This window comes from Erithacus rubecula (assembly GCF_903797595.1).
Source record: "Erithacus rubecula genome assembly, chromosome: 19".
Classification (NCBI taxonomy): Eukaryota; Metazoa; Chordata; class Aves; order Passeriformes; family Muscicapidae; genus Erithacus; species Erithacus rubecula.
Window position 1 is genome coordinate 10,575,929 of NC_136671.1, and position 11,932 is coordinate 10,587,860.

An 11,932-nucleotide genomic window follows, 5' to 3' on the forward strand; every position below is an offset into this window, starting at 1 on the left:
GGAGAGAGGGAGAACCCTCCTCATCCTCACCGACTGTACCGGGAAATGGGGAGAGAGGGAGAACCCTCCTCATCCTCACCGGCTGCACCGGGAGCGGGGAGAGAGGGAGAACCCTCCTCATCCTCACCGGCTGTACCGGGAAACGGGGAGAGAGGGAGAGCCCTCCTCATCCTCACCGACTGTACCGGGAGCGGGGAGAGAGGGAGAACCCTCCTCATCCTCACCGACTGTACCGGGAAACCGGGGAGAGAGGGAGAACCCTCCTCATCCTCACCGACTGTACCGGGAAACGGGGAGAGAGGGAGAACCCTCCTCATCCTCACCGGCTGTACCGGGAAATGCCGGGAGAGGCGGGGGAATTTCCTCGTCCCCCTGCCAGAAGAGGCAGCGCTGCCCCCGCCCCAAAGCAGGGAGCCGCAGGAGGGAGCACTGAGCCCTTCACCCTGCCCAAGCCCAAACCCCGCCCGTGGCCGTGACAAAGCCTCTCTTGGAGACAGAGCAATTCGGGACCGATCCCCAGCCCTGCCCGGTGATGGGATGAGGGATCTTTACCCGATGCCCCTCACAAGGAGTTGTAGGCAGCTCTGCTGCAGTGGCTTCCCTGAGCAGGGTAAGCAAAGTCAAAGTGAGAAAAATCATCCCCCAACCCCTGCCAGGCCCCCACGGTCCCCAGCTCTCAGCACAGGGAATCCACTCCCAGGGCTCACTCCAGGCTCTCACTTCACCCCTGCAGATAATCTGCTCCAAACGCTCCCAGCTGTTGACCTCAGACTTGCTCTTAAGCTCAAATAATAACAATTTCTAAACTTAATTTGTTTTTCTTTCTTCCCAGAAAGAGCCTCACACCCTGCTGGGAGCGGAAAGGAGATTTGTTATCAGCTCCCATTATCTCCCTGACCCAGAGAAGCTGCCCCAAATAATGACTTCTATGAGAAAAGAGAGAGGCAATACTCAGTTTTATTGTTTAGGTAGACTATTTTGAAGTTCAAGTGGAAATAAGCTTCAAACAAACCAGTCATTCCTGGAATCCCTTCAAAGTTTAAGAATGGTATTCCCCAATTTACTGTTCCCACTGAAAACACCCCAGACCATATGCCACTCACCCACTCCCCCCACTGCTCCTGCAACAGGATGGAGAGAATGGGAGGCACAAAAAGGTAAACCCTGTCCTGGCTGGAACCAGGAAAACACCCCAAAATCAACTCCTGCAAATAAACTAATTTTTAAAAAATCAAAAGAAAACAGAGGGAGAAGCCAAATTAGGAGTGCTTTTATCATGACTACATAAACTACTAGAAGTTCCAAAAGTAGAATTATAACCTCTATTCCTTACCTCGTTGTGTTAAAATAACTGGGCATTCCAAAATCCTTTCAGTATGGTCACTGACTTCTAAAGTTGTGGCAACATGGGGAAGATGACATATCAAACTTGCATATCTTGCCTGCCATCTACTATGACAGGCATAAAAAAGTGTTTTAGGACTTTTTAGCATATATTACATGATATTCAGTGAGGAGTTTCAAAGGGGAGAAAAAAAGAATGCTCTGTTATCACAAACAAGAGCATTTCAAGCTCTTCAGAGTGTGTATCAAGTGAGACTTGGGTCTCTCTAGAGCCTCATTCTAAGTTGACAGAAGGTGGAAGAGATGAGAAGCCACATCTTGCAGCTCTGCAGGTTCCTCCTGACAACCAGTGCAATTCTGAACTGCAGGCAGGCCCTGCTCTGCCAGAACCCTTCAGGCACCAGAGGTCACAGCAACACCACGTAGGGAAGTCTTCAAACCAGATCAGAGTCCAGAAAGCAGGCACAAGCTTCAGCTTTATTGTTCTCCAAGCCATGGTCATCTTTGTAAAGGAATGATATTGCAGCTGAAAAAGAAGAGGGTAGAAAGAAATATTAAATTTCCTTTCCCAAACAGGCACAGAAGACTGACATGGGATGGATCAGACCCACCACAACCCTCCTCCACTGGTTTCCTCTACCAGACAAACCAGCCACTGAGACCTTTCTCCCTGTGCTCGTGTTTGATGGAACTCAATTCCCTGTGTCCCTGTGCAGCCTCCAGCTCCTTGGAGGGACAGACCTGTGAGGTCTGTCACAGTGGGCAGTGACACAGCCAGGGCTGGCCCTGCCCAGAGCTGCTGAAAGCCTCTCCCCTTGCAGCAAGTGGAACAGCAGCTCACCCCAGGAGGCCCTTCCCAGCCCAGCGCTTTGGAGTCAGCCCCACGTGCACCCTTCTGCCACCACGGATCACAGTCACGCTCAGGGGTCTCTGAAAGAGAGGAAAAATAAAACATTAACCAAAATTTTTCACTTTTCCATCACAAAATCAACTCTCTTCCTTCTTTTGCTGAAGAATATTAAGCCCAAGGAACTGTTCTGCAGCAGTGCCCATTTCCACTCCTGTGGCTGTAACTGAAAGAAGAGAGTGTTCTGTGTGAAGTCATCTCCAGGAGATCCCTCACTTCCACCACCAAGCACTTAATGGTTGTGGCAGCTTCTCTGCCAGTCCATGAGGGTGGCACAGCAATGCTGCTGCAGGGAGTCCCCAGGGAGAACAAACAACACGATGCTCACATCAAAGAGCACACACTTGTCAGCTCTTCCATTCGTGAGCAAATAGCTCAGTGCTGTGAGAGAACAAGGCCACAACAGCACAGACTGAATCTGACAGTTTCTGACACGGAAATGATGATTCCAGAGATCCAAGTTCCATAGAAAAAGCTGTGGCTAACAGAGACAGGCAAGAGAATGCAGTCCCAGCAGGAATGAGCTCACCCCCTCGCTGTGCTGCACCACCGTGGCAATGTTCTGCAGGTTCTGGAAGTTGTTTGCATTGACAGATCCAAATTCTACAATCTCATCATCAACTTGAAGTCCCTGGACAGGGAAAGAAGAGAGATGAGCATCTGCATTCTCCAAAGACAGGTAATATCACAGAGGCATCTATTAACATTTACTATCCTTTATTAACAAGGCCAGAGGGAGCCCTGAGCTGTTGGCTGCAGACCAGCCTTCCCCAGGAGCTGTGCCACGTACCGAGAGGCTGGCGGGGGAGCCGGGGCTCACGGCGTTCACCTGGGCAAAGGGCTGGGCCGGGCTCTGCCTCATGGCCTCGGCCACGGCCTCTGCCTCATCCTTGGCGTGCTTCTCCTTCTCCCGGGCGTGCAGCTTGTGCAGGGCTTCCTCCACCTGCTTCATCAGCGCCTTGTGGTCGTTCTGCAGACCTGTGGGTGACACAGGGAGCTGCAGAGGCTTCCCCCAGGCACAGCAGAGCCCTGGCTGTGTCTGATCTCAGCAAAACCTCTGCTCCATCTGCTGGGGCCTGCTGCCAGCCCCGCAGATGTTTATCAGTAAAAGGCACAGAGAAAACCTCCCCATGAATTTTGGTAAACATGCAAAGGCAGCAGGGCTGGGTGGCCCGTGATCCTTAGAACTCAGTGAGCAGCTTAAATCTTCTTTCCATTAAGTCACCTGCTGTTACATATGGAGAGAAAAACCCATCCTGAAAATCAGGGCACTGGAAAAGCCTGGGATGAAATAAATACCAAGCTATTTCCCACCCAAATTTTATTCTACAAACAGCACAGAAAACCTTTGTTGCGTTCCTAAGATCCCAAACAGCTGCGCAGCAGTGGCAGAATTTCCGTGCCGCTGCAGCAACACGTGGACAAAAGCATTTCACTGACTCAGCTCCGAGCACTGAGCGGAACCCCTGGGAAACGGGCTCAGCGCAGCAATTACAGCCAGCGAGATGGGATTTCAGAGAATCCCGCGGTGCTGTTCCCGGGCAGAGGCCGCGTTTCCCCCGCACATCCCGGTTTCGCTGGCTCATCCCGGGGACTGGGGCGCGGCCCGGCCCCGGCAAGGCCCCGGTTCCCGTTCCCGGCCCGGCTCCCGTTCCCGGCCGGCTCCCGTTCCCGGCCCGGCTCCCGTTCCCGGCCCGGTTCCCGTTCCCGGCCCGGTTCCCGTTCCCGGCCCGGTTCCCGTTCCCGGCCCGGTTCCCGTTCCCGGCCGGCTCCCGTTCCCAGCCCGGTTCCCGTTCCCCGCTCACAGATGATGTTGTGCCGGGCGGTGCGCACTTGGTACACGTCGATGTCAGCGCGGGGAAAGCCCTCGGCGTCCACCAGCGGCTCGTGCATCCCGACGCCCTTTTGCTGTGAGGGAAGAGGCCGCGGTTGGAGAGGGCCGGGCCCGCACGGCGCCCCCCGGCCCGGCCCGGCCCTGCCCGGCACTGACCCCCTCCAGCAGCTCGTAGCACGCCTTGATCTGCGCCTCGATCTCGTCCTTGCGCCGCACCAGCTGCTGGACATCGCTGACGGTGACGGGGCGGCCCCCGCCGGGCTCCGCCATGGCCGCGGCCGCACGGGAGGGACGGGCGGGGGCGGGGCCGAGCCGGGAACGCCCAGGGGCGGGGCCAGCGCGGGGGCGGGGCCGAGAGCGACAGAGCGGCGGCGATAACGGGGTGACACAGCAGTGCCACCGTCAGTGAGTTACACAGCTTTGGTGGTGACATGCAGTGGCACAGCAGTGTCACTGTCAGTGAGTTACACAGCTTTGGTGGTGACATGGGGTGACACAGCAGTGGCACTGTCAGTGAGTTACACAGCTTTGGTGGTGACATGGGGTGACACAGCAGTGTCACTGTCAGTGAGTTACACAGCTTTGGAGGTGACATAGGGTGGCACAGCAGTGCCACCGTCAGTGAGTTACACAGCTTTGGTGGTGACATGCAGTGGCACAGCAGTGTCACTGTCAGTGAGTTACACAGCTTTGGTGGTGACATGGGGTGACACAGCAGTGGCACTGTCAGTGAGTTACACAGCTTTGGTGGTGACATGGGGTGGCACAGCAGTGCCACCGTCAGTGAGTTACACAGCTTTGGTGGTGACATGGGGTGACACAGCAGTGCCACCGTCAGCGAGTTACACAGCTTTGGTGGTGACATGGGGTGACACAGCAGTGCCACCGTCAGTGAGTTACACAGCTTTGGAGGTGACATGGGGTGGCACAGCAGTGCCACCGTCAGTGAGTTACACAGCTTTGGTGGTGACATGGGGTGGCACAGCAGTGCCACCGTCAGTGAGTTACACAGCTTTGGAGGTGACATGGGGTGGCACAGCAGTGCCACCGTCAGTGAGTTACACAGCTTTGGTGGTGACATGGGGTGGCCCAGCAGTGCCACCGTCAGTGAGTTACACAGCTTTGGTGGTGACATGGGGTGACCCAGCAGTGTCACTGTCAGTGAGTTACACAGCTTTGATGGTGACATGAGGTGACCCAGCAGTGCCACCGTCAGTGAGTTACACAGCTTTGATGGTGACATGGGGTGACCCAGCAGTGCCACCGTCAGTGAGTTACACAGCTTTGATGGTGACATGGGGTGGCACAGCAGTGCCACCGTCAGTGAGTTACACAGCTTTGGAGGTGACATGGGGTGACACAGCAGTGCCACCGTCAGTGAGTTACACAGCTTTGGAGGTGACATGCGGTGGCACAGCAGTGTCACCGTCAGTGAGTTACACAGCTTTGGAGGTGACATGGAGTGGCACAGCAGTGTCACTGTCAGTGAGTTACACAGCTTTGGAGGTGACATGGAGTGGCACAGCAGTGTCACTGTCAGTGAGTTACACAGCTTTGATGTTGACATGGTGTGGCACGGCGGTGTCACCATCACTGGTGTACACCACAGCCGTCCCTGCTGCTGGCCCCTCTCCAGTCTGTGCCCCAGCATGGCATCCATGTCCCAGCAGTGTGGCAGCAGGGGACAGCCCCACCGCGGGACCCCCGTGCCCCTGGCACCCCCAAAGCCCCCTGTGCTCATCCTCCCTGGCCTTGCTGGTGGCTCAGCCGTCCCACACTCCCGGTCAGGTGGAGTTTGTGCACTGGTGTCGCCCCGGCAGGGCCATCCCTTGCCCCCTCCTCCTGCTGTCCCACATTTTGGGGTCCCTACAGCGCTGGGCTCACCGGGGCTGGAGGTGGCACCCAGACACCCCCACAAACGCAGGCGGGCTCTGCGGCTGTCCTGGCTCAGCGCTGGCCAGGATGGCATGTCCCCAGGGCGGGGGCAATGTCCCCAGGGGCAGCGGGGGATGTGCTGCCCGAATTGCGCCACCCCCTGTGACCCCGGCACCCTCGGGGCAGGTTTGGCTGCGGGGTCAGCGGGTCCCAGCCCTCCGCAAGCCTCACGTGCTGCAGCCACCCTCGCCACCGTCCGCGTCCAGCCCGCGGTGCCACCGCCGCGCCCCCGTGACACGGCCCCAGTGCCAGGCCGGGCAGCTCCAGCCCAGAGCAAACACATCGCTGGGTTGGTGGGGGCAGAAGGTGGGGCCGAGGAGGAGCCTCCCCCTCCCGCTGTTATATTGGAACCCCTCCCGTTGCTGCGCTCTCTTTGCTCCTGTCGCATCGCCAGGTCACAAAAATGGTGAGGGGCAGCAGATGGAAATTAATTCAGACCTCGGGGGTTCCTTGGGAGGTTTAAGCTCTGCTTGAATTGGGATTTTCCAGTGGCTGTGCTGGAAGTGGCACAGCAGAGCTGTTCCTCACAGCCTGACCTTTGGATTCAGCTCCCTGGGGGCTGCTCTACCTGCCTGTCCCCTTAATGTCTCTTTTCTCATTCTCTTTCAGACGTCCTACACAGACAAGGGAGAAAAGGTAAGAGTCGTGTCTCTGTCCTGCCCCTCTGCCTGGTGTGAAACATCGGTCATGTTACTGCAGATTATATCCATTACCTGTTGAAATCAGGAGTAAAACTGCTCTAGATAGGCCACATGAGATCCTCATTGTAAATTAATATTAGTATCAGTATTAGTATCGCTATTAGTATCAGTATTAGTATTAATCATTGAAATTTCTGGTTTGGGAGGAGAGTGACAAACAGGAGATGATGGATATTTCTCAGTCCAACCAAGCTTTAAGCAGAATCCTCATTCCATGCAGCATTTATTTCCAAATGCTGCATTTTTTGCCACCTTTTTCACTTTCAACGTGTTTCCAGCGGTGGGTGCCCTGTGCCAGGCTGGGCAGTGGTGGGGAACAGAGCAGACAGGGATCTGTCCTGGCCCTGGTGGTTGTGTAAGAGCTTTTGTGGAAGAATTAATCTTTAACACAGCAAGGTTTGCAGGTGGGCAGCCACTTGTGGGGGGCACTGGGAGAACTGGGAGTGTGGCTGTGGGCAAAGGCAAATCAGTGCTTTGTACCTTCCTGCAGTGCAGGATCCTGCGGGACTTGACTGTAAAGCATTTTGGAAAATCACCATTTGGGGGCTGTTCCACCCAGTTAGTTCAGATGCATTTGCAGGAGATGCATTTTCAGTGTCACAGCTGCTGCTTCTCTCTGCTCCAGAGCTGAGCTGCAGGAAAGGCAGCAGCAGCAGCAGCTTTCAGCCCTGTTTTCCCTTCCTTTTAGCCCCAACGAGGCCGCTTCATCCATTTCCACTCCATCACCTTCTGGGTCGGCAATGCCAAGCAGGTGAGAGGCGGTGGCCGCCAGGCACGTGTGAGGGGACACCTGAGCCAGGGGACACCTGAGCCGGGGGACACCTGAGCCGGGGGACACCTGAGCCAGGGGACACCTGAGCCAGGAGTCACCTCCCCCAGGACAGCCCGGCGCTGCGGGCATTGGCTGCCCGGGGGGCGTTGGCCCATCCCGCAGCCCCGGCCGGGATGTGCCGCTGTCCCCGAGCCCGGCGCTGGCCTTGGTGGCCCTTGCGCAAGGCGAGGGGCGGCTGCGGGGGCGTGCGCAGGGCCGGGGGACATGAACCGGCTCAGCTGCGGCCGCAGCGCTGCACGGGCCTGAGCCTGGGCGGATTAAACACCCCTCTGCTTCACACCCGAGCTGCTTTTCACCCAGCCTTGCAGAACGGGACACGCAGAAATGTTTCCTGCTCTGTGGCAGCCCCCACAGAAAGCTCTGGAGGCAGCACTTCCCTCTGAATTTGGGCTTTTTCCTCAATCCCAGCCCTTTCTCGCCTCTGCTGCCCCTGGGCTGCTGGAGGAGGCAGAGAAGCTGCTGCCTGTTCTCACACACACACACAGGGCAAGTGTGACTTGCACCTGCCATGGTGGCTGTTCCCCAAGGCCTGTGGGCCAGCAGCACTGCAGCTTCAGCCAGGGGGACCCTTCCCTGCCCACAGGCTGCATCCTACTATTGCAACAAGCTGGGCTTCGAGGAGCTGGCGTACCGCGGGCTGGAGACCGGCAGCAGGGAGCTGGTGTCACATGCTGTCAAGCAGGACAAGGTAAGGGAGGCCCTGGCAGGGCAGGGAAGGGTGAGGTGGTGTCAGACATGAGGCTGCTGCCAAACCCACCGTGAGAACCATCACCCTCCTCAGAGGCTGCACCCTCACCTCTCCTCCCCTTCCTCGGCAGATCGTGTTTGTTTTCTCCTCCGCTCTGAACCCCGGGAACGAGGGTAGGTGTCTGTGGGGAGGGGGTGGGAAATGGCCCTGGCAGAGCAGAGCAGTCCTGCTCAGGCCCATGGCTGCTCCTGCTCCACAGAGATGGGGGAGCACCTGGTGAAGCACGGCGATGGCGTGAAGGACGTCGCCTTCGAAGTGGAGGACTGTGACTTCATCGTGCAGGTGGGCAGCCCCTCCACCCCTCCCATAGAGCCCCCCAAAATGGTGAGGGAGGCAGGGAGGGCCTGGGGATGTCTCCCCCTGGCCCAGGGGAGCTGTGGCAGAACAAGGTCTCTCTCCTTCTGCCCAGAAAGCCAAGGAGCGTGGTGCTGTGGTGGTGAAGGAGCCGTGGGTGGAGCAGGACAAATTTGGGAAGGTGAAGTTTGCAGTGATCCAGACGGTGAGTGGCAGGGCAGGGCAGGGCAGGGCCGGGTTGTGGGGCTGGCTGCACCTGAGAGACCCCCCATAAACAAACACAACCAATTTCACCCCTCGCAGTACGGTGACACCACCCACACCTTGATAGAAAACATCAACTACAAGGGCCTGTTCCTCCCTGGGTACCACCCACCCCTCTTCAAGGACCCCCTGCTGTCCAAGCTGTGAGTACTTTCCAGAGGGTCCTGCTTCACTCTGTGTTGTGGTGGCATGTCCCACGAGGAGCAGGACAGGTCCCCACTGCCTTGCCCTGGGGCCCCCTGAGCTGTGGGGTACCCCTGAGCCTGGCTGAGACCTTCCTTGGCTCCCCCCACAGACCAAGCACCAAGCTCAGCTTTGTTGATCATGTTGTGGGGAACCAGCCTGACCTCCAGATGGTCCCAGTGGCAGACTGGTAAGAGTGGGGAGAGCTGGTGGGAGGTGGGATGGAGCTCTGCTGCTTCTGACAGGGGTGGCTAGGGCTGATGAAGGCAGAGCAGAGTTTCGTTACTGTGGGGATGGAGCAAGGGCTCAGTTGTGCCCCTTGTGACCTGGGCAGGTACCAGAAGAACCTTCTCTTCCATCGCTTCTGGTCAGTGGATGACAAGCAGCTGCACACCGAGTTCAGTGCCCTGCGCTCCATCGTGGTCACCAACTATGAGGAGACCATTAAAATGCCCATCAATGAGCCAGCACCTGGCAAGAAGAAATCCCAGATTCAGGTGAATGGTTGAGCTGGTGGTTGAGCCATCTGGCTGCCTCCACTCCCAGGGGAATCTTAGTGAAGGAAAATGGACCAAGGGTCAGTGATTTGCAGCCAGAGCAGACCTGCTGTGCTAAAGTGGCTGCTAGAAATCAATCCTGGCTCTGACAAACCCTGGGGGAGCTGCTTTTTACCCCATTCTCACCAACAGTGTCTTTGTTGTTCCATGGTGCCCCTGGGCTGATCTTTCCTGCTTGTTTATAAGCCCACACCAATCTACAGTGGCTGTGTTGTCACGGCCATGGTGACATCTTTTCCCTGTAGGAATACATTGATTACTATGGAGGGGCTGGAGTCCAGCACATCGCACTGAACACCTCTGACATCATCTCAGCAGTGAGTGCAGCCCTGGGATCCCCTGTCCTGGGACCTCCCCCTGCCCTGGGACCCCCCCCTGCCCTGGGATCCCCTGCCCTGGGACCCCCCTTGCCCTGGAACCCCCCTGCCCTGGGATCCCCTGCCCTGGGATCCCTCCTGCCCCAGCTCTGGGCACAGTGCTTGTCAGGGTGGACCATGACCCTGTCAGGGTACAAGGACAGAGCACAAGGGCTTTGTGGTTGTTTTACAACCAGGATTAACTGCCCAGGGAGTCACTGCAAAGGGACCTGCCTGCACCTGTGAGCTGTCTGTACCTCCAGCTTAAAGCAACTGAGGTCGCAGGGCCCTTGGTGGCACCTCTGCCCTTGCAGGGTGCTTGGTGGGACTCAGGCTGCCAGGCTGAGCCCCACAGCCCATCAACCACCTTCAACTGGGGCAGGGACAGGTCTGGGTTGAGCCCAGCTGCTGCTGAGCACCCACCTTTGGGGTCCCCTCCAGACCAAAGAGCCACCAGAGGTATCAGATCAGAGCAGACAAATGATCCTTGCCCAGCTCTCTGCAGTGCCTGGGAAGGGCATCTTGGGTCTGCCCATTCCTGGTGCAGAGTGAAATGATGAGCCAGGTTCTCGTGCTCGGGGTTGGCCAATGCCATGGGAAAGCATCTGTGTCCCAACACTGCCCATCCCAGGAAATGCTCCTGGCACAGACCCCTCCCAGACTGAGCCCTGCTGGGTCTCCCCTGCCTTGCAGATCACCAACCTGAAGCAGAGGGGCATGCAGTTCATGGATGTGCCCTCCAGCTACTACCAGACGCTGAGGGAGAGGCTCAAAACTGCCAAAATCAAAGTGAAGGAGAACATTGACAAGCTGGCGGTGAGTCAGAGGGGGACAAGGCTGCTCCCCCAAGTGCCCTGCAGGGATGTGAGTGACACAGAGAGCTCCACTTGCTCCTCTCTGGGTCTTGGACCTGTCACATCATTTCTTTTCTCCAGGAACTGAAAATCCTGGTGGATTTTGATGAAAAAGGCTACTTGCTCCAGATCTTCACCAAACCAGTTCAAGACAGACCCACGGTGTTTCTGGAGGTGATCCAGAGGCACAACCACCAGGTTGGTTTGAGGATCTCCCAGTGATCCTGGCCACGAGCCCTGAGGCCACCAAGGCCTGGGTAACACTGCTGTCCCCTCAGGGCTTCGGTGCTGGGAACTTCAAGTCTCTGTTTGAAGCCATAGAAATGGATCAGGATGCCAGAGGAAACCTGACTGTCCTGGAGGCCAATGGGGAGACCAGGAGGATGTAGAGGATGGCAGCAGGTGCCACCCTCATCCCTAAGGAGCTGAATCCCAAATGAACTGGGAAACACCCAGTGTTTTGGTAAATAGCCCAGACTTGAGTGCCACAAAGCCAGGGAAGCCACTGCCAAGCTGGACAATGTAAAAGGACCCAACACCTCTCCCAGCCCTGGCACTGCCCTTCAGTGACTTCCTGGGAAACGGGGCGTGGGAAATAGCAAACACACTCTCAAAAACAGCTTAATCTGGTCCAAACCATGGAATTCTTAACAAAGGGCAGATTTAAGGCATGTGCCAAAGACATGCAGCTACAGAGGAAGACAGAAGAAACAACTGGGAGTGCTCAAATTTAGTCTATCCAAAGTTTTAATTTTAGCTACACGGGAAGCTGCGAAAGCACGGAGGCGTTTGCCTCTCTGCTCATCTCCTTTTGTAAGATTTTGGTTTAATTGCTTTTAGACTAAATCTTGACTTTGAATTTGCTGAGAATAAACATGGTTTTAGGGTAGCTCCAACACTCTGGAATGAGAATTAATTGCATTTACATATTTCAGCCTTCCCAAGGCAACACAGCCTTGCTGTAATACCTGTGAATTCCTGCACTGATGATGGGTTGGGGTTTCTCCCATGTTCCAAGCAGTAATTGCTGCCATTGGCAGTGATTCCTTGGCTCAGATCCTGGCTGCCTGTGCAAAGTCCCCTCTGGGTGTTGCTCTGGTGTTGTCACTGTCCTTTGCACGGG

The 11,932-nt window shown here is 56.5% G+C and overlaps 2 protein-coding genes across 2 annotated transcripts; one reads left to right on the plus strand and one right to left on the minus strand.

Annotated features, from left to right (window-relative positions):
- Window positions 1-939: 939 nt before the first annotated feature.
- On the minus strand, window positions 940-4,396 carry PSMD9 (proteasome 26S subunit, non-ATPase 9). The gene is made up of 6 exons (XM_079322657.1): window positions 4,242-4,396; window positions 4,057-4,159; window positions 3,042-3,229; window positions 2,781-2,882; window positions 2,186-2,274; window positions 940-1,870 (listed from the first exon to the last, which is right to left on the minus strand). The coding sequence occupies exons 1-6, from the start codon at window positions 4,353-4,355 to the stop codon at window positions 1,843-1,845; spliced, it is 624 nt and encodes a 207-aa protein (XP_079178783.1). The 5' UTR covers window positions 4,356-4,396; the 3' UTR covers window positions 940-1,842.
- A 1,962-nt stretch (window positions 4,397-6,358) lies between these two features.
- On the plus strand, window positions 6,359-11,705 carry HPD (4-hydroxyphenylpyruvate dioxygenase). The gene is made up of 14 exons (XM_079322681.1): window positions 6,359-6,426; window positions 6,630-6,656; window positions 7,410-7,472; window positions 8,137-8,241; window positions 8,372-8,414; window positions 8,501-8,583; window positions 8,711-8,800; window positions 8,899-9,002; window positions 9,155-9,232; window positions 9,377-9,539; window positions 9,845-9,916; window positions 10,649-10,771; window positions 10,891-11,007; window positions 11,088-11,705. The coding sequence occupies exons 1-14, from the start codon at window positions 6,424-6,426 to the stop codon at window positions 11,196-11,198; spliced, it is 1,182 nt and encodes a 393-aa protein (XP_079178807.1). The 5' UTR covers window positions 6,359-6,423; the 3' UTR covers window positions 11,199-11,705.
- Window positions 11,706-11,932: the final 227 nt, after the last annotated feature.